The sequence below is a fragment of the Cydia strobilella genome, chromosome 4 (genome assembly GCF_947568885.1).
Source record: "Cydia strobilella chromosome 4, ilCydStro3.1, whole genome shotgun sequence".
NCBI lineage: Eukaryota > Metazoa > Arthropoda > Insecta > Lepidoptera > Tortricidae > Cydia > Cydia strobilella.
This window is the reverse complement of record NC_086044.1, coordinates 1,142,508-1,165,581: the sequence shown is the minus strand read 5'-3', so window position 1 is coordinate 1,165,581 and position 23,074 is coordinate 1,142,508. Positions and strand designations below refer to the sequence as shown.

The following is a 23,074-nucleotide window of genomic DNA, read 5'->3' as shown; positions in this document are numbered from 1 at the left end:
TGTATGAGGAATGTTATGAAAGTGAAGGAAGCGAAAGAGGTATGTCAGGATCGTAGCAAGTGGAAATCCGTGGTTTCTGCCTACCCCTCCGGGAAATAGGCGTGATTATATGTATGTATGTATGTATGTAAATTTGCTTTGTTTGATCTATATCACTTACTGCATCACCTATTCACATTACTTGTTTTTATTTTTAGGTGTTTGTAAATCGAGATGGTATTTTTATGAAAAAAAGAAGCTGCTTCTAATTTTAAGTTAGTTAAAAATAAAACAAGTAAACAAAAGTATCGATATCGATATTACTTATAAGTACCGATATTTTTGGGTCTAACAAGGGGGCTGAGTCTACAAGAAACGCGCGGTCCTGGCAGGGTTATTAACGACCGACGGCATTAACTTGGTGTTTGGAAGTAGAATGAAGGTCGTACGTGGAAATGCTATTTGACCTAATTTAGCCCACCACACATTAACGAAAAACCGGATCGAATTTGGAATTTGATATACGTGAATACGGTTAACGACAATTCAATTGAATAGGCTTTCCAATTGCTGTTACAGCTGTTTTTAGTGAAGTTAAAAATTCCTTATGTAAAATACGTTATCCTCGTAAGACCCACCATATAGTTTTTCAATTTTTTATTTCAACCTTGTTCTATAAGTAAATTGGAACGAATTTCATTTGTTTTACAACGCAGTGAAACAAAAGAAATGCTACTCTATTTGTTTCACCAAAAGGTTCAAATTAGACTGCAATGAATATGTACATTTACTCACGAGGATACAGTATATTTCATGCCTAGGGCAGAAACGTGTGATCTAAAGCTATTCTTATTTTCTGGCCGAGTGTATACTATTTTTTTGTTCGGCGGAGCCGGAAAGCGGCATCTTCGTTTTGCCGTTGACGCTTTCCGGCCAGAGGGCAGAAAAGGGTTTAAGTAGTAGCATTTGTATTGTGTAAAACGATTTAATAATTAACTGGCCGGAAGAAACAGGCAGGCTGAATATTTGGAGTTGCGGACGACTCAGGGAGAAGCCTTTACCTGGCAGTGGTAAGTATACTATAATAGGCTAAGAAGGAATATTCTTTTTTTTTGCTTAATTATCGAATTAAGTATAAACTGGATTAAGATCAAAGATTTGTAACAATAGCTTTGGTATTACAAGTCTCTTATAATCCAATCACATAAAACGTTGTCATTAAGACGCTTAAACATGTCCTAAATTTACGAGTTCTTAAGTCAACATCGCAAATACCACAATTGTAAACTTACAAAAGAAACAAACGCAAAGGCGCAAACCAACATCCCATCACTATGTGACAACAAAGTCTAGGTCGAATCATTGCCCATGACGATGTGGCTGTTGACACTCGTGTTCGTAGTAGGTACCGCTGTGGGACAGACGGTGCCATGGTGGAACAGTGCGGTGTATTATAGGGTGCTCGTGGACTCTTTCAAAGATGGCGACGGTGACGGACTTGGGGATCTGCAAGGTGAGGTTGGGTGGGTGACCAAGACTTGAATCTTGAAACTTGATGTCGCAAGCGCAAGGTCTAGGAGACTAGGTGGTGACCAATTAAAATCAGAATTACTAACTGTATATTTATTTTACGTGTTGAAGAAATTATTAGCGCCCAGCGTTTCTTTTCGGCAAATTAAAATCTCATCGTTTAAAGGTAGTTTTCATAGAGAACAAATTCCTCTGTCCACAATTTTTTTGATTGGTAGATAATGGATCTAAGAGGTAGGTTATTACGGAGGGCCACTAGCCTTATTCGTTGTAGGTACTGCTGTGGGATAGACGGTACCATAGTGTAATAGTGCAGTTTATTAGGGTGGCAAGGCTGGTGGATTCTTTCAAAGATGGCGATGGTGACGAACTTGGGGATTTTTAAGGTGAGCCTAAACTTGGATGTCTGATAGTTAATAATGATCTAACGTGGTAGGTAAGGTATTATGGCTGAATTTCTTAATGTTATTTTGTCTTAGTGACATAGTTTGATAGAAGAAATTTTATACTACATTCTACTAATATGCAATGCATTTTTTTTTTGTTGTGAGTTCTTTCCATAATGGATCATCTCATGATAACCATCATAGGATGGCCCATCTTAGAAAGAGCTCATAAATAACTGCTCAAAGAAGTTTTTCTACTGATTAAGTCTGGAGGTGCAAAGGGGCAACGCCGCCAGCATTCTAGGTTCCATTCCAAAGGCGGGTAGTTCGGGAGAGGTATTTTATATTTAGTAGGTATTTAGATTTAGTTTTAATTTTTGTGTAATCAATTTATTATTAGAATGATAAGCCATATAATACTGATTATTGAATATACTTCTTGAAACCAGTAAATGTAAATTCAATTGATGAGTTCAGGGTAAAATAATGTCAGTACATTGTACGATTGACTCTTCAAATACAATATCTTTTTTTATGTTTATTAAAGGAGCCGCAAAACAAATGAGCTACATCCGAGCTCTGGGAGCAGACGCCATCATCCTGTCTCCTCTGAGTACCAAGAGTCCTGACTGTATCAAACCAGGGACCGTAGACTTGGGAGGGATAGACCAGCGCTATGGAGGACTGGATGCCTTCAGTCAGTTTCTGGAAAAGGCCAAGACTTTAGGTAAGTACAAAGACAAGCTCTGGCTGCTCTAGGCCAGGGTCTCTATACTTGACTCGGACAGACTTGCGCTATCAATGGCAGGAAGACATCGAGTAGGTCTCTTACAAACAAATGGTCACCCCATTGGTCGGTTTGACCAACGCAAAAGGTTTCAAGCAGTATGTGACGAAAACCAAGACTAGTAAGACAGGAGTACTCCACTAGAATTTGCTTTATGAACGCTACTTCTAATATCATCAAACTAAAATTGGCTTCCTGGCATTTTCTAGCGTGTTCAAAGTGTAAAGTGCTGTTGGTTAGCACAAATACACTTCCACACTTCAGGTCTCTTCTTATTTTTGAACAATAGTTACTTGAACAATTTTAACAGCCTCCTGCTTAATGCCCAGCATGTTACAAAACATGCCTGTTTTTTTTCTTCTTTTTTTTTAGAAACAAACGGTCTTATAAAACATGTAGGTAAATAAGCTGACAGCTAGAATTTGTTACAATGTAGACCTATAGTTTCCTGTATGTAAACATTTTTTTTAATAAACTTAATACTATGAAATCGTTTACGTAGTACCGCTGTATATATCTTGTATGTAAATAAAGAGTTTTCATACTATGAAATGCTATCTGAGTATAACAACTGTTAAATTAACAAATAATGAGATCCGGCCTTCACCACTGGAGGGCTTCGTCACTTTTTCTTTAATATATGACATATATTACAGTTTTTAATTTATATATAGTAGTGTGACTACTTAAAAAAAACACAAATCAAAATATTTAATAAAATAATTTGATTTGTTCCCAAACTTGTTCAAATAATGAGATAATTTAACCTAACTTTCATACTAATTTAATAAAGAATAAACTTTATTCTTAAATAACCCTAACGAACTGCCATGCTGCTGCATGTTTTGTAGGCATTAAGAGTCATTGTCGCATGAATGCGATATGACCAGCACAAAAGTATGTACTAAGGAGGGTCGCCAATTTTACAATTACAGCGATTAACAAGCGTAACGGAAATGCAGATTATGTCAGACACAATACGACATAAACAGATTAAAACACAATACCAGGGCGCGTAGCCAACGTGACAATCGTTAACGCTCCGTACGTAGTCATCTCTCTATATCACTCTTCCACACTTGTGCGACAGTGACAAACAGTTGCGTTTCGTTCACTACGTGGCGATTACAATTGCACGTTGGCTACGCACCCAGGGATTCTGCATTTTATCAAATCAAAAAGTGAATCAAAGAGTAATAAGGTAAGACAGTCTACAATTGCCTACAAGCTCTGTCGTAATTCTTGCATTTGTACACATACTCCACTTACAGAAGTTCGATAGAGCGGAAGGAGTGAAGCTCTTCCTTTCTGGCTGTGTCTGAGAGAAGTACATATACAAATACGAGAGTTCTTGCAATATGACGATCTTCCCCGCATTGACCTTAACTAAATAATTCCCTCTGCGATGAGGAAATGAGATTGAGGTAACAATTTTTGGAGCGGTGGCAACCACTATGACATTTAGGGTTGTCTACGTCAAGTATTTCTTATGTTTTTTTTTATTTAAGTAGGATATTTACACAAACACACACACACAGTACAGGACACAGTACAGGAGGTCAGGTAGAAGGACAGGCGATATTTTAAAGTAGATATAACACCATAATTAATTATTCAGTCACACGTGTTGTTGCAAAATGTGGTTTTCCGGTGGTTGCCATTTCGACACTTTTGCTTATCGCATAAATATGATATTCTAAGCGCCACCTGCACCATCCCACTAACCCGGGGTTAAGTGGATAAACCGTTAACCCTGTGTCAAATTGTACTGGTAACCATGGTAACTCCAGGTTTAACCCGTTAACCCCGGGCTAATGGGATGGTGCGAGTGGTTTAGAGCTTTGATAGATATACGCTCTAGAAGATACGCTCTATAGAGAAGTACCCTATTACTAAGACTCCGCTGTACGTCTGTCCATCTGTCCGTCTGTCCGTCTATCTATCTGTCACCAGGCTGTATCTCATGAACCGTGATAGGTAGACAGTTGAAATTTTCACAGATGATGTATTTCTGTTGCCGTTATAACAACAAATACTAAAAAGTACGGAACCCACGGTGCGCAAGTCCGACTTGGCCGGTTTTTATTTGGTAAAGGACGTAAAATAGAAAAACCACATGACTCGCCATTCTTGAGTACATATATTTTAGTATGATTAGAGCCATGTTTGAGTCACTACCATATAACAAAATAATTAACGTTCGCCTTTTTGTTTTCTGCAGAATTCAGCTACATCTAAGCAATTAACAGCCTTATTTCTATCGAAACAGAACTCAAAGTAGTCAGCACCCTGGACCTGCAAACGGCCAGTGCAGCATCAGAGTGGTTCACGTCCAGCGCCAACCGGGTGAACGGGTTCGAAGACTGGTTTCTGTGGGCTGATGGAACACCTGAACAACCTCCTGAGGTATTAAACAAGACATTACAAAGACATAGGCACTTTCCCATTTGTACGTTTAAGTTTGAAGAAGTTCTTACATTTATGATACTAACATCAAAATAATGTGTCTATGAGACAAGTGAGACAATACAAACGAAATAAGCGGATTGACAAATATAGGCCAGGAAATGGATGCTCAAAAAAACTTATAGAGGGAAATGCTTGGAACACAATTTTTGACTTCGTAACTTTGTTTGGACTAGTTAGGATTAGTTATTTAGGTCAAAAACAATAACTGAATGGCGTTATTCATAAACGTTCAGTAAGCTTGAAATGATAATATATAAAATCCTTATTTAAAATTTTTATTTGTTAGAAAGTAAACTAACTTAAATTACCTAAAAGTCTTGTTTAGTTTTATGATTAAAGGTTGTCTGGCATTAATTAGTTGCCGCACATCGTGCTTAATGGCGTGCGAGAGTAGGCTGATGATGATGATGGCATTAATTTACAATAAAAAATCGCAATTTGTTTAACAACGTTAATTGAACAGAGCCATAATACGGCTAATCTTGGATGACCTTTGAGTTAATCATAGTTGTATTTACTTTTTAATGAATGCTGTATTTAGAAGGAACAGTTTCCACAGAATGTTATTTCATTACTGCAAAATTTACCTACCTACGTGTTTACTAATTTTTATATTAAACCAAAAATACGAAAAATTCACCGCTTGCAATACATAATTACTTTAAAATGCTGACGCAAATGAGTAATATGTCTCTGTATTTGTGCTGTGCAAAAATTTACCTTTAAACGACGAGATTTTAAAGTACGAACACAGTCTTCACCCTGATTATTAAAACGTGTTTCGTGATGGGCCACAAATAACAGACTATTAAACGACAAAATTGAAAAAAGTATATAGAGGGGGATTATAATATTGTGAATATGGGAGTTACGATACTTCAAAGTCATAAGATTGTAACAAACCTAAACGGCTAGCATGTTGAATCAGTCCACTCTTAAAACCCCTACTATTTTTCAGCCAGAACCCGGCATCGACCAATGGACGTACCACGAAGACCGAAAGGCATTCTTCGCAACTCGAAACAACGCTTCCATCCTCAACCTCTGCTCCGAAGGCGTGGCATCCGCGTTAGCTTCAGCTCAATGTGCTTGGTTACGACGGGGAGTTTCTGGTCTGGTGCTGAACCCTGACTTTAGAGAGCAAGCTTGTGGATTGAAGGTCTTCAGGAAGATGGTGGCGGAAGCCATGACATGTGCTAGAGGCTCAAACTTGGATACACCGTGAGTTTTTATTTGTAACAACAGTACTCTTAAATGATCATGGGTGGATCCACGTTAGCAACAGCACAATGCGCATGTGCTTGGGTTCGTCGGGGTGTTACTGTTCTGGTGCTCAACCCTGACTTTAGGGAGCAGACTTGTGAACTGAATGTTTTGAAGAAGATCGTCGGGGAAGCAAGTGACTTGTGCAAGAGGCTCAAACTTGGATGCACCGTGAGTTTTCATTTGTCCAGCAGCTCCCTTTTCAGCAGTTTTCATTTAACCCGAAGGTCTGGCATCAGAGTTAGCATCAACGCAATGTGCTTGGCGTTGTTGGTTGGTTGCTAACTTGGTGCTGAACCCTGACTTTGGAGAGAAGGCTTATGGATTGAAGGTCTTGAGGAAGATGGTGGAAATGTGCGAGAGAATCAAAGTTGGAGACATTTTTATTAACAGCAGCACTAACTGACCATGAATAATCTTGTCTCCGAAGGTGGATCTCATTTTAATTTCTTGGATACAAAAATAACATTTTAAGTTTAAGTTGTAATTGTATATGACTAAAGGGTTCTTATGCACGTAGAACACAATGACCCTTTAGGCATGGAACACCACATATTTGCCAAATTACAGGAATAATTATTGAATTAATGTTAAACAAAATATGGCCAATAGCCACTTAATGATAAGAAAATCATATTAAATATAACATTACCACTCCTGATTGTTCTAAAATACGTCCACAATATTAGGGTATAATCCAATACACCTAAAAGACAATTTTAACAAAAGGCCGGCCTTTTTGCAGAGTAAGCAACATCTATCACAGACGCAATCGCTCGAAACCCGAAACGGTCGTACAAGATTTTTCGACTATTTTGGGACTGTGGCCCATTACGTTGATATGATATACTGATTTATTTATTGTATTTTGGCTGAAACGAGAGTATCAAATAAATGAATTTGTGGGAGTACAATAATATCGATTTATGCTATGCAGGTACTACTCGAACCAGGGCTAATAATCCAACTTAAACTGTCGTGAGACATATCTCAAAATATTTAGATCAGTACGGTTTCACTCACTATTATTTCTAGTCGCTTTTGGCGACATGTTTCGGATTCTTTGGGAATCCTAACAATAACGCTAATAACATTTAGGGCTAATAACTTCGCAGGTCGATAAATATTACTGTCACCTGGGCTATAATTTTAATATTTATTTGTAATAAAATTACAGAAACGGATTATATCGCGTATAATGAATTTAAAATACATCCCGATGTTTAGAACCCTTTACACCGTTCGTGGTCAAAGGGTGACTGAGGTAAAATCTATATAAACGTCGGGACGTATTATATTTCATGAGTAACTGTCGCGGTAACCGAAGATAGTTTTATTAAAATGTATTTAAAGCCTGTGTATGAAGAAGCAGTGACGTAAAAACTATTTTTTAATATAAATAATTAGATGTCACAGATGCAATGGTTTACTTATTTCTGAATCTGGAAGAAATGTATAAAATTCGCTCCTTATTTTCAATGTCAAACATATACCGAAATGTTTTTAGGGTTCCGTACCCAAAGGGTAAAAACAGGACCCTATTACTAAGACTCCACTGTCCGTCTGTCCGTCTGTCACCAGGCTGTATCTAATGAACCGTGATAGCTAGACAGTTGAAATTTTCACAGATGATGTATTTCTGTTGCCGCTATAGCAACAAATACTAAAAACAGAATAATATAAATATTTAAATGGGGCTCCCATACAACAAACGTGATTTTTTTGCTGTTTTTTTTCCGTAATGGTACGGAACCCTTCGTGCGCGAGTCCGACTCGCACTTGGCCGGTTTTTTTTAACTCCCAACGACAATTCTATTATTTGTTATTAGTGCAACAGCTTGCAAAGCAAAACACAGGACCAATACAAATCAAAACAGATAACAGGGAGACTATTCCCAAGTCGCAAGTTCGCGTCACATCCGAGGCGGTGACGAAACATGTTTTTTATATTTCAGAGCTGTCTTAGTTGAGACATCTCTACCTCCTGAACAGGCTGGACAGTACTACAGTGATGGCAACATAGGTGCAAACAGTGTCATAAGTACGGCCCTCACGTCTGCCGCAAGATCAGCTCCTCAAATTGCAGTGGCATTCTACGCTGATATGCTTAATGCTCCTCAAGATGGTGTTCCAACTTGGCAGGTACTAACTTTGAGCAATCTTGACTTTACTTTTGCGTACTATAGCGACAACAGCTTTAGTGCCAACAGTGTGACAGGTTCAGCCCTTCCGTTTTTTTTCTTTTTATTATTTAAATTATTTGTTTTCTAAAATATTGAGAGAATACCAGGGATTCTTCAAAGATGTAAGATTATCGTAAGTTTTTATTTTATCCCATCCCATATTATATTATTTTGAAACATTTATTTAGAAGGAAAAAAGCCCCTTTTAAGGCTGTCATGTACACTTGTATAAAAAACGCTCTAAAATCCTTTCTCCCCTGCAAAATGCAAAACACTCTATATTTCCAGACAAGCTCCTCCAACGCGAACCGCATCACCACTAGACACGGTGGCGACATGGTTGACGCCATCAACCTCCTCAATTTAGTCCTCCCTGGATCCAGCATCATCCAGCAAGGAGACGAGCTCGGCTCAGCCGACACTATACTCGAATGGGCAACATCAGACACCTGCTTTCCAACCCAACCTTTACCATCATCAGCACCCTTCCCGTGGGATGATACTGCGAACGCTGGGTTTACTGCTGGAACGCCCTGGTTGCCATTAGCACCTAACTATAGATATGCGAATGCGAAGACGCAGTTTGCGAATGATGGGAGCCATGTTGGAGTGGTGAGGGTGGCGGCTGCGATGAGGAAGAGTCCTGCTATTGGGCCTCATGCTGAGGTAATTGTTGACTAAATTGAATTAAACGAAAGTTAAGAAACAGATCATTTTTGAGTAGATTTGGGGGGTTTTCGCTTTATGACATATATCAGGAACAAATTGAATGTAAAACCCCTTTTTGCATTTTTTCCTAATAAGAGTCATTGTGAGAATGGAATGCCAAGGAAGCTTGAACTCACTGCAATCACTACCTTGGGTATTTTGTGCATTAACGGCTGTCAGGCGGTCAAAAGCTAAGCATATACGTACACTTAAATACCTATGCCATATTTATCCCTAAAATGACGTTATTCGTGGAGAAATGTGCTGTTTATTCTGTGTGAGAAACATTTCATAACGTTTCTATTGGTGATCGCCGTATTTTATAAGGATTCTATCAAATATCATCCGTTCATATTTTATAACATACACAATTACGGCAAAAGTGCCGGCTTTTGTTATATTTGAGTGCGAACGTCTACAAGATTACTATTTATAAATGTAAGCATGTAAAAAATCTTTAAAATGGTTTATCCCTACCCTTTCAGATCAAACGCCTCGGAGACGCCATAGCAGTCCTAAGATGGGGAGGAACCGGCTCTCTCCTCGTAGTCTCCAACGTCGGCAAGTCCCAGACCGAAGTCCAGCTTTCATCGGTCCCGGGTCTACCAGCTGAAATGACTGTGGCTGCCAGCTCAGCTGGCTCTGGATTTTCTACTGGATCTCATGTGAAGTTAGAGAAAGCTGTGAGACTTGGACCTGGAGAGACGGTGCTGCTCGCTGGAGCTCCTAGGCATTGCGGAGGCCCCGGCCCGGTGGACAAGATAGCTAATAAGCTGAATGAGGGGTGGCAGAAGGTTAACAAATATTTTAGTAATTTGTAAACTGTTTAGGCGTACACCATGTGTATGACGTCCAATTCTGAACTTTGTTCATTTTAATAGTAGCATTCGCTACTAATGGTGTTAACTGCAGGTATAATTTGTTGTTGTGTAAACTCCAAAATATAGATATCTCTCGACTATGATTTTTTGTAATCTTAAAGATGTTCAATGGAATTTTAGTCATAATCAAATAATCAAAACTCGATCTTTCTCAAAGATTTCACTCAAAATCTATACACATACGTCTTAATGACTAACATAGGGTAGACCTAGGTGAATCGGATCACAGGGCGAATCGGAACAACATGAGAAATCCGATGATATTCAAAATAGTGCATTGATATGAAAAACATTAAAATGACACCGTACGTCTCTCCTCTTAGCCTGCGATGCCTGTCATTAGGAATCTTTAAATACCAACAGATTTCAGACTGATCCAATTCACCTTGTGATCCGATTCGCCTCGGTCTACCCTACATACACAAATTAATTAATACTGTGTTAACTCCGAAATGTAGATAGATATCCCTCCAGTGTGTAAACAAAAATATATTTAATTATTAACAAATATAATTATGTTGTTTATAAATTTTGAGCGTTTTATTTATTATCAGAGGATAATGCACGACCTATATGTAAAAACTTAAATACACATATAAAGTCAGATATTTATCCGTTATTGCAATGTAAAAACTACAAATTTAAAGATTTTGTCTTTAGAAACTTTTAATAATGAATAAATAACGAATCAGTCAAGGCCAGAAATATATATACATTCCTAGTTTCAAAAATATATGTACGCTCTTACACCTTAGACAATAAAGTCGTGTTCACATATTTTGAGGCATTTGCCTGGATCGATATTTTTGCCTTCTGTACATAAGTCCGTCCACACACCCACCCCTCCGTCCCTCCGTGTGACCCAAATTCGTCAAAGAAAACAAATTAACTCCCCTAACCCTAACTAACCTCAAAACCTTAGACAAGAAGGGTCACACCATATACGAGTAATAGCATATTGCCAAAACATAATACCATTTTCAAAAGTAGAAATAATTAGGTACCTGAGGTGTATTGGGATAACTTCTAAAACGGGGTGATTTTGAAAATAACAAATGTGAACTAGCAGCATTATTTGTGCCATTCTCAATCAAAATGGTACTTATTGTCGGTTGTTATTTCCATATATTTCCTGCCTCGCACAGCTAAACTGTGGAATGAACTGCCGCCTGCGGTATTTCCGGACCGATATGACCTACAAACCTTCAAGAAAAGAGCGTATTCCCATCTTAAAGGCCGGCAACGCACTTACAACCCCTCTGGTGTTGCGGGTGTCCATGGGCGGCGGTAATCGCTTACCATCAGGTGATCCGTCTGCTCGTTTGCCTCCTATTTCATAAGAAAAAAAAAATTTGAAATCTACCTTATCGACAAGCGACAATGTGGTACCTTTTGGTTGAAAACGTCACATTTGATTTCGTGAGAAAAATGCCTTGGAAGTGTTGCGGTAGAGTGCTCCTGGTTTAGTAGATATTGGTAATTTTCAAAGTACTCCGTTTTCGAAGTAACCCCTGTATCTTATAAGTCTACCACGTATCTCAGGAGGCGGTTGGTAAAGAAGTTGATTTTCTAGTCGATGGTAAATCAGTTTTCGGTAAAAAAGTTGATTACATTTTTACTTTCTTATCATATAAAGGATCTCACGTTAGACCGGGCCGTGACCGGGCCGGTGCTTCCGGCGCTTACTTTTCTATGACATAACAGGTGATCACGTGATGCTTTCCATAGGAAACGAAGCGCCGAAAGCTCCGGCCCGGTCACGGCCCGGTCTAACGTGAGTCATCCTTAAATCAGCTTTATCCTATCTTTCGGCCAGTCTTTAGCTAACCGTACGGAATAACTGACCAACCACCTTAGGTTTTTAAAGGGTCGGCAACTGTGTTTCTGGCGTCCATAGGCTACGGTGACTGCTTATCATCAGCCGGGCCGTATGCTTGTTTGCCAACGATGTGGTATAAAAAAACGGAAGACATGCATACCTACTTATAACTATAGATATAGTTTTGTAGAGTTCACTGTATTTTGCTCTAGTTTAGTAAGTTGAGTACATTTACTCAGTTATTTGGTTTTTATGAAAATCACAACAGACATAAAAAAATTGTGGGTAGGCAATAATTTAATGAATTTATTTGGATTCACCGGCTATGATACTCTCACTTAGTTAAGGCGTTAGAATTTTGTAAAAACAGATGATTATAGCATTTTTGCATATAATCTAGTAATTAATGTTCAATAGAAAGCTTTTAAATTCATAAAAGTGTCAAAATTCAATCTTTTTCAAAGATTTAACTCAACATCTTACTAGCGCCGCTAACATCCATCTTAAACACGCTAAAAACGTAAGGTGTTAGTAATAACACACAAATTCCAATACCACTTCATAAAACCTGCATTAGAATGAATAATTGCACATTTTAGGAGCTTCTAGAGGTAACCTGGAACCTATACATCCAGAACTACATCGTAGGAATCACCTACAAATCTTACAATCACCGCGTCAAATCTTACAAAGTTACCTAATCCGCTTGACATAACAAGCTTCAATAACATAGAGCTGAGATTACTTACAGAATTTACTCTTCTCGGCATAGCTGAGGGTTATAGCGGCAAGGAGGAACAGCGCGAGCAGGGCCCGCGTCATGATACCGTGCGGCGCGCTCAGGGGGCGGCGCGCCGCGTACTGACGCTTGCCGCTATCGACCTCGCGCAGCGCGCATGCGTCAGAGGGTTGCTACATGGAATAAGAGGCGTTTTTATAGGCGCTTGTTTTTTTGGGCACAGGTAAAGTTATACAGCCTAGATTTTTTTTTCCAAGAATTAAAGAAGTATATTGGGAAAGTAATTTTGTCGGTAACAATTGAATAAAACACTATGCTCATCCCTTTTTTCTGGGTTATAATACTAGCATAGGAAAATACAGAATGATTCTGTCTGCCTTGCCGGCTTTACCAAATAGTAAGAGGTTAAGTACGTATTGGTTGGCCAAACCAGTTACATACTCATCTCATTTCTTTGACATGATAATTGAGTTGGACCCGGCGACGTAGAGTCGGATCTGAGGCCCTACCGCGAAAAACAAAAATCTAATTTTCTTTATCTGCCTCTATCGCTCGAATATGCAAGTGGTAGAGAGGAAGATAACGAAATTCCGATTTCCGTTTTTCAAAGACCAACTCGGATCAATCAGTGTTATGAGTAATGGCTTCGCGGATTTTTCTACTATAAAACCCACGATCTGTTGACATCCCTAGTGCGCAAAACGTTCAAATAAACAAGGCCAAGTGCGGGTAGTTCGAAAAACTCGCGCGCCTAGTAGTTGATGTCAACGTTACATTCAAAAGCAGACTCACTAGAAACCAATAAAAATTTTACCAATTTTGACATTAATAGAGATATTAGGTAGTTTGCTTTCGAGTTCTGAATTTCTGCCACGGCTGACGCTGCAATGTGTAATTTTAATCTAGAACTAGTCTCCGAAAAATGTCGCGCGCAGTAATTAAAAATACATGAGTTTACTAATACATGAGACCTTTAGAGAAATGATCAAATCAAATGACTCAAGAGATTAAATTCAATTAGACTCCCATTTCAAAAACAAACACAAAGCGCTCCTCTTAACGTAATTCCGTTTAAAACATAATACCTTGGAGATCCTTTAGGTAGAAATAGTCCGACACGAAATTGTAGAAAATAAATGAGGGCGCCACTTCCTACGTAACTGTCACATTTTTGACGTAAAATGCTTAAAACATGGCAACAATTTAGTGTGGAATTTTTTTAGTTTCATTTTATTTAATTTCTACTGTTTTATGTCGCACTATACCTAGTATTTTCTTAAGTAGGCAACACCTACCCTTATTCAGCACGATGTTTTACCAACTAACCCTAACGCTTACAAACCTAAAATTACCCAAAAATCGACTTCATTGCTCACTAAATACGAGCCACTACAGTTTTGAGCAACTGAAAAATATTTGTACAAAATTAACTAGCGTTCGAAAACAGAAAGTAATTTAAAATAGCACTTTAACCGATAAACAATAAGGTGCACGTTGTAAAATTGCGAGTGTGAAAATAAGTTGGTTGCAAAATACTACGAAGCCCCGCTCACTCAATGACCGGGTCGTTCAGAGTGAGTCAACTCGGGCTACGCTAATTAGGAGTCACATGGTTCCAGATTGAGATTTAATTCATTCAATGTTATGTTTGCTGAAGGAATGGGATTAATCTTGTACTTAAAAGGAGATAGAATGCCTTACAGAACATCTGCCAAGAAATTATATCAAAGGGGCAAGTAGGTAGATATTCTTATCATATGCTTATTTATTTTCATCTCTCCTATTCGGAAAGTTCACCTTTCATAGGCTGATAGCCGGGTGGAAAATTGCATTTCCCACCCCAGGGTGGAAAGTATTTTTTTTATTTGTACTCCGAGCACCGGCACATAGCCATATATGTCATATTCATATTATTCAGTTAGAAGCTCTCATATTAGCTTCCGCATTATTAGACCAAGTATTAGGTATCGAAATTAAATGTCAATTGCATTGCATTATAAAAAAATATATATATACATATATGTAAATAAACATAAATATTTGTTAATAAAATAAATTAACTATTTGTACCTATAGTGCATGGTGGGGCAAAAATAAGGAACGGCAACGCACAGCGTGGGAAAATTGTGTTTTCATGTGGCGCCATCTTTGTGACAGCTCTGCTGTCAAATGTCAGATAACTAACTACTACTAAACTAAGACATGGGACTTCCGGTTCGAACGCCATCTTGATAGTAGCCTCGTGATTAATTGTTTTTTGTTTTTTGCTCATTAATATTGTTTAAAGTGTAATATCGATAGCTTTATTATACAGTAATCTAATTTGGTAGTGTGCAGTGAATGGAGAATTAATCTCAAAGCGTGTTTAACCACCATTTTAAAGTCAACGGCCGGTAGTTCACGTGCTTCTCGTAAAATCCAGCAGAGCTATCGGTTTTACGACAGCTTATAATATATAACTACCGAACAACGTCGTGCTCTAAGAGCATTTGGTATTTATACCTCTAACCGTGTCTGGCTAGAGCCCTACAGGCCCATAATTTTATTGTTTACCGTACACTGGCTGAAGAAAATCAAGAAATATTAATTCGATCCCACGTGGATCCCACTTTGACGTTGGCGAAATCATGGATAGTATCGATGGAGCCATACTACTTAAAGATTGAAATGAAAGCGGTACTACAGTCAAGCTAATAGGACCTGACGCTAAATTCACTTTTCAAATAGGGAGCGTGCGTGAACTATAGGGGGCAGCATGAGCAGTCAGATTTTTGGCGCGAGGCGTAAATGTGAAGTTTAAGCTTCCGATGTAGCCCACAGAACCTACTATTCACAAGAAAACGTACGAGAACAGTACTTAGATGGTAGCACGGGTAGCACCTTGCTTTGGAAATGTACATGTTTATGTTTCCGATTCAGGTGACAAGATGGCAGACCCTCCAACGCGCACGGTCCCCATAGACACGGACAAAAAAAATCAAAAACCCAAATATTAGATAAGAACGTTTTAAGCCCTAAAGTCGATGTCAGTCTCGAACCTAGGTCTCTACGGTGCTAAACCGGCACCAACTTCTCAAGTTGACGGAAATTGCCTAGACTAGCCGTATCGAGTGCCTAGGCACATAGAACATAGGTCCTATGTGTGTGTGCGTATACTGGACACTTGAGGGTATAGAGATAGTTAATAGTGAAGAGCACTTATGTTGAAGATTAGTATTAGGTAAATGTAATGTACTTAGAGTTAATAAGTACACTTGTCTTAAGCGTAATCACAGGGCGGACGCTATACATCAAAAATACATAAACGGCACGTCTGTACACGCGTCATGCGTCATAGTGTAAGTTGCTTAAAAATAGTACTGAGCGGCCGGCAAACGGCCGTCAATCTGCTGTCGCGGGGCGAGGTAATTCGAGTCGGGGCGGGGCGGTGCGTGGCCGTTCTGTATGACAATACTATTACTTTTTCTGTGGCGTAATTGAAACGTAACAATCCTATTTTTAATTATAGGGACTGGACTCTAAAATTTGAACTATTAGAAGTTTTCAGGGTTTAAATACAAAAGTATCGAAGAAAATTAGATTGCAAATTACCATTATCACTGACCAAAGGTTCACATAATTTCATGTGCCCAAACTATCAAATAAAAAAAGTTATTAAATATATAATTGGTAAACGTCGTTGGTTTGGTAACTAAATGCTCTGCGATAAGTTGCTGGAAAATTAAATGAAGCGAAAATAAATGGTGTTTGAGAGCTCCAGGCTAGGATGATATATATAACCAAACGTATAGACGCATTGTCTGTAATTTTCTGTACAAAAAAGTCTGCCGATTATTGCGGGGGAGGGGAACGTCAAATGTATACGTAACGTAAATAGCAATGTCAGATAAACGTCAGTCCATTCATTGTGTATGACCATTGGCCGACTATTTTCGACAGAGGGGAATGCCTGTTAATAGCTACTCCGTTCGGTTATATCCTCCTAGATTTATAATCCCAACCTCCAACTCAACTTTACTTACTTACTTACTTACTCCCTACTATTCTCACTACGCTCATATGAAACACTTGACACTCGCTGAAAACTAATCACTGACAACTACCTCCATCTAACTGAAATAGATAACTTCATTCATTTGTTTCGAACGCGACTCCTAACACCTCTCCAAAAACACTGAAGTCTCATAAATTGTTCCATCGAATTTCAACTTTGGAATATTGTAGTAAAGTCTAATTTTACTGGGATAAAGGTTTCAAATATCGTTTTGTATGTGTCGTGGAGGTATGGGGGGCACTTGGGAACTTCTGGAGGGTACTAGACTCTGTGGAGTGCACTTGAAGCATAAAGGTGTGTCTTACATGTTTAAGTGCGTATACATACGAATATGTATGTGTAAATTAGGTGTATGTGTTAATTTTATGGGCAAGGAGATTTATATGGCCAAGTAAAGTCCTGAATAAGCTACTTGCCACTTATCTGACGAATAAAGTCATCGTTGGCATTTCACATTCTCCAAATAAGCTTTATCTGCTGGATAAAGTGCTTTTTTTGTAGGAAATTTTATCTGGCAGTTAATTTATTTGTTAATTAGCTATCCAATACTTTACTTGGACATTGTGAAACAGGCCCTTAGAAATTAGTACTTTATATAAATAGTTGTTTTTCTTGCAAATACATACTTTCAAACTTATAGCGGGGATAAAGGTCCTTGCGTTGCGTGTGAACCATGTGCAGTCACGTTCCGTGATTGTTGAGCCATGTAGGGTTCTGGCTAAATTGGACACTCCATAGCGTAAGTAATAAATAACCAATTTGACCTCTGAGACCATCGGCTTCACAGGTAGGGTCACTACCCACTAGGCCAGATAGGTCGTCATGGGTCCAATATAGATTTGATGTCAGGTGCACGGTCCAATTGGCCTAATAATTAATGTCATTACCGGGTCTAACGCGATTAAATTTCATTATTTTACCTTTTTTCCGACGTTTCAGCTAGGTTGCACTAGTTGTCGTCACGGAAGACTGACGTCCCAGCAAAATAAATAATAAATAATAATTGGCCTTTAATGATGACTCACGTTAGACCGGGCCGTGTCCGGGCCGAAGCTTCCGGCGCTTACTTTTGACATGACAGGTGATCACGTGATGCTTTCCATAGAAAACGAAGCGCTGCGAGACTGTACAAACAGCAATACTCTTAACTGTCCATCGGTGGACCTTATGCCTTTTGTAATAAGGTTTACGATCTGTCAGTTAACAGTGTAGATAGTACCACGCAGTATGCATCCAAATACTAAAACCTACGAAATACAACTAATGATAGTAATTACAATCTTATCAGATAAGCGCGTAAACACACGATACGCACAAGTAGTCTTTAATTTCGGCGGCTGGCTATCATCAGCAATGGTCTGGGGTACCTCGACGGGCTAGAGTTTCGTGGCTGATTGGTATTCGAGACCTCTGCTGATCCTGAAAGGATTAGTTTTTTATCTAATTTTTATTTTTAATCTTAATCGATTTGGGTAATTGATTGATGGTTTTGACAGTTGGGTGCAGTTTTTTGCTGTTGCATTTGTGGGTCGGATTAGAATTGGGTATTAAATAAATATATTTTTCATATCACCAATTCGAAAAAGGGATTTTCCTTCCCTGCTAGAAGGGATCAAAGTTGCACTTTTCTTCCCTGCTAGGAGGGATCAAAGTAACACTTTTCTGTTCTAGGACATAATTTTTAAATTTTTTTGCGCATTATTTTTTTAACAAATCATATTTTTAAACATTATGATTACCTCATAGGTGATGTGAAAAGCATTATGTGTCACGTGGTAGCAAAATTATTTCCATCTTGGGCGTAACACGCTTGAATCCCTCACTACGCTCAGGATTCAACTTTAGAACCCTCGCTACTCTCGGGATTCTGTTATAGAATCCTTCGCTTCGTATAGGATTCAATGTACGCCCTCGGCGTAAATATGACATTTTGCTCCCTTGTGACACAATCTACTATTTCAGAATGAAGAGTTCTGTTCAGTTGTCATCGTAAATCCAAAACTTCGCCAAGACAAATGTCATATCTAATTAAAAATTAGTATTGCTTTGCCAATCCACGATATAGACAATTTATATTAAATCATATTTAAAATCGGGTCTATCGCGAATTTTTTTTTGTTACCTTCTGTGTTCTAATTTTAAAACTACGTGTTGGATTGTAATGAAACTTTGCACATACAATAACATGAGGTATATCTATCAGAGCAATCTAGTTATTCGTTTTAAAATGAGAGCGTAACTACGTTTGTATGAAAAACCACGCTTGCTACGAACTCTTAAAAAATATAGGTGAACTGCCAGCGAGCATTGAGAAATTTGAGCATAACTTTGAGCACTCGCATAATTGGAGCATAACTTTAAACACTCGCATAATTTAAGCATAACTTTGAACACTCGCATAATTGGAGCATAACTTTGAGCACTCGCATAATTGGAGCATAACTTTGAGCACTCTCATAATTAGAGCATAACTTTGAACACTCGCATAATTGGAGCATAACTTTGAACACTCGCATAATTTGAGCATAACTTTGAACACTCGCATAATTTGAGCATAACTTTGAACACTCGCATAATTTGAGCATAACTTTGAACACTCGCATAATTGGAGCATAACTTTGAACACTCGCATAATTTGAGAATAACTTTGATCACTCGCATAATTGGATCATAACTTTGAACACTCGCATAATTGTAGCATAACTTTGAGCACTCGCATAATTGGAGCATAACTTTGAGCACTCGCATAATTGGAGCATAACTTTGAGCACTCGCATAATTGGAGCATATCTTTGAGCACTCGCATAATTGGAGCATAACTTTGAACACTCGCATACTTGCATAATCGCATTAACCCTTACAATGTAACCGTTGCACCATAAAGTAATCATATGTATGTGCATGTGTAGTCTGTGGTTGCACATATAATATGTTATCATTTTATGCAACTTCTGCATTACTAAAAAGTAAAATTAAATGATTCGTAAAATGTATTTTGCTAACCCGAAACCCGACACACTTGTATGTAATTATTTCTCATTCTAATGTGTTATTATTCCTATTCACGCTATCATAGCGCAAAACACACATTCGCATATTGGTTGCTTATGCCAGAGACTATGAAATAAAAAATATTGTCAACTTGATATAGTTATGAATTTCTGACTTCATAGCATTTATAACCTTAAAACGATCTCCCAATATTGTATTGAGATGACACCTATCACCGTATAATTCGTGTTTGAAAAAAACCGGCCAAGTGCAAGTCGGACTCGCGCACCGAGGGTTCCAACTGTCTAGCTATCACGGATCATGAGATACTGCCTGGTGACAGACGGACAGACGGACAGACAGACGGACAGACGGACAGCGGAGTCTTAGTAATAGGGTCCCGTTTTTACCCTTTGGGTACGGAACCCTAAAAACTATGCCATTTCTCTTCAAACAGTAGAAAGCTAAGCTAACGCCTTTGCTTGCGAGATTGCTTGCAGAATCATAAGTAGCTGTACTCAATTTTAGAGAGATCACAAGTCACGTGAGTCACGAGATGGTGTTGCGCTGTTTTTTAACCTAGAGCCCTACAAGTTTGGGAACAAATCGAATTATGTATTTTATCAAATATTTTTATTTGTGAAATAAAACTATGAAAACGGATTATATCGCGTATATTGAATTTATAATACATCCCGACGTTTCGAACCCTTTACAGCGTTCGTGGTCAACGGGTGACTGAGGAAAAATTACAGTTAGTTTTATTTCATGAGTAACTATCGCGGTAACCGAAGACAATATTATTTTTATTTGTATTTTTTAAGTAGTCACAGTATACTACTATATAAATTATAAACTGAGCCCTCTGAGCCACGCCATTTAAATGTTTTGATGTAACAAAATATAAACAGCGAATCACGCTGTCCCTCCCTAAAGCATGAAACGCAAAATGTGTTTTCTCTCTCACTCTGATTACTCGAAGAAGTCGTGACTGTCGTGAGCTGAACGCGCCCGAAATGAAATAGCACTGCCGCTAAGCCGTCAGCTCTAGACTTTGTACCAAAATTGTCAGTCTTATTATTTACTAGTCTCTGGCTAATTGAAGGAGCAATTACCCTCCAATTGATAATTCAGATTCAATCCATTATCGGTTATTCGTTTTGCAATGGCTAGGAAATCCGGATTAGAGATAAATATTATTAGTCTTCCGAATTAATTCTAGGTTAAATACTAAGCAGTGGCTCCTTTTGGGTGCAAAATAAAATACTCGGATAGACATTCCTTATGAGTTATTTGTAGTATGACGTAAGGTTTGTAGATTCGCTATTATATGTATAGTATTCCGTGATTCTTCTCATTTGATGGTCTCATCGGAAGATCAATGCTGAGATAAGGCCATTTCGTGGCACTTTAATGTCTGTCCGTCTGTCCGTCTGTCTGTCACCAGGCTGTGTTTCATGAACCGTGATAGCTAGACGGTTGAAATTTTCACAGATGACGTATTTCTGTTGCCGCTATAACAACAAATACTAAAAAGTACGGAACCTTCGGTGCGCGAGTCCGACTCGCACTTGGCCGTTTTTTTTTATTGCGTAATTTGTGTGCTTACGAATAAAAATAATTCTATTCTATAGTCCACTTACAAGGGGGAAATATATATTATTCCCCCTTAGACTATAGCGGCGGCCGTAGGTTGGTGCGAGACACAGCGATCGGACCTTTCGTTCCCACCTATGGCCGCCGCTCGCCGCTGCCGCCGCCGCGCGATGTCGTGGCCGGGCCGTAAAAGTCGCACGCACGTCGCACGCACGCCGTCACGCATAACAACCGTATTTACATCAAAGTGATCATTGAGGATCGGAAACATGCGTTGAGCGACGGTTTCACTGAGGCGGAAACTCACGATTACCAGACTGGAAATATTCGAGCTGAGCACAGACTACTGCCAGTAGATACCGCTTTATGAAGCATTAGCCTTTTTTTTTCCTCAGCGAGTATGCGCCCACTGTTGGGCATACGCCTCTCCAAATCTCCAAGCAGCCCGATTTGCTGCTTCTCTCCTCCAGAGCCCCATGTAAAACTGTTTTTGAATATTCTGTAACATCTTTAAAACCAGGGTCGCAATAAAGTTGATTGTATTTTAATTTTAATATTTTATATTTGATATGTGATATATGGATTACGAATTGTCCGAAATAAATGAATTTTATTTTTATTTTATTTAATTTTTATTATTATTTGGGGCATTTTCTATGAAAAGGGACCTTATTGTCGATGGCGCTTACGCCGCACAGCGTCGCGCGGCATTGTATTTATATCGAAGCCTCGTTAATAATGGCGTAAGCGCCATCGACAATAAGGTCCTTTTTTATAGAAAATACCACATTTAATAAACAGTAAAGAGTGGGCCTGCAATCTTTTTGATGTTATCCTCCCATCTTGTTGAAGGTCTGTGATTTGGCCGCGTAGCCAACATGTCAATCGCTTACGCTCCGTAGCGATCGAAACGCAACTGTCACTGTCGAACTAATATGGAAGTGAGCGTGACAAAGCGTTTCGTTGTCGTAGCGACAGCGATTGTCGCCTTGGCTAGGCCGGCTGGTCTTTTTGAACGAGGCCTCCATGCTAGGACACACTTGCTCCATTTCCTCTCTGCGATGTACGTGTCCGGCCCAGGCCAATTTCAGAGTAGCAATACGTTAGCCTTTGCTGGCGACCAAGTACATTCACGTGTAAAAAATGCGTATACGTACGTCGCTCATACAGTCAGAATGGAAGAGCTTCACTCCTTATGCTCTGCCGATCTTCTGTAAGTGGAGTAAGTACGTGTACTAACGCAAAAGCTAAAAGCAACGAAAGAGCTTGTAGACGACCTTCCCTTAAGGGGCCCACTGATTATCAGTCTGCCGGACGATATAGGCCGGTCAGTTAGAACAAAAATTTGACAGTTCCGAACAACTGACAGGCCGATATCGTCCGGCGGACTGATAGTCAGTGGGCCCCTTTATAGACTGTCTTCTCCACGTTGACCGTATTATGACCGTAACTTTAATGGAATAATAGAAAATTTATAAATCAAAATAAAACAATTGCGTCTGGATCTCATGGCATCTCCGGGGGTTAAAGTACCTACTAGACTTAAATTGACCGGGATATAGACCGTGATTACCTTTTGTATTATTTATGAGCACCCGATATTTATAAGTCTAGTGAAACTAACCGTGAATCATTCAAAACTCTAAAGTACCTATTATTATTTATTCTGGGCTTATAAATTATTATTTG

General features: G+C 38.8%; 2 protein-coding genes across 3 annotated transcripts in view; one reads left to right on the top strand and one right to left on the bottom strand.

The window, feature by feature from the left end:
• Positions 1 to 12,955, bottom strand: part of LOC134740502 (uncharacterized) — a 108,577-nt gene extending 95,622 nt beyond the window's left edge. Inside the window, exon 1 of the mRNA XM_063673004.1 lies at positions 12,755 to 12,955. Coding sequence (XP_063529074.1) covers positions 12,755 to 12,827 — 73 coding nt within the window. The 5' untranslated portion in view covers positions 12,828 to 12,955. The remainder of the gene's footprint in view (positions 1 to 12,754) is intronic.
• LOC134740435 (maltase A3-like) lies at positions 1,327 to 10,157 on the top strand. 2 transcript variants are annotated; one of them, XM_063672869.1, is made up of 7 exons: positions 1,327 to 1,492; positions 2,443 to 2,622; positions 4,952 to 5,088; positions 6,110 to 6,372; positions 8,370 to 8,556; positions 8,886 to 9,263; positions 9,791 to 10,157. In XM_063672869.1, exons 1-7 carry the CDS (start codon positions 1,348 to 1,350, stop codon positions 10,124 to 10,126), a joined length of 1,626 nt encoding a protein of 541 aa, XP_063528939.1. In that variant the 5' UTR covers positions 1,327 to 1,347; the 3' UTR covers positions 10,127 to 10,157. The 2 variants fall into 2 exon arrangements, with proteins under 2 accessions (XP_063528939.1, XP_063528940.1); XM_063672870.1 differs by lacking the exon at positions 1,327 to 1,492 and adding an exon at positions 1,840 to 1,895.
• Positions 12,956 to 23,074: the final 10,119 nt, after the last annotated feature.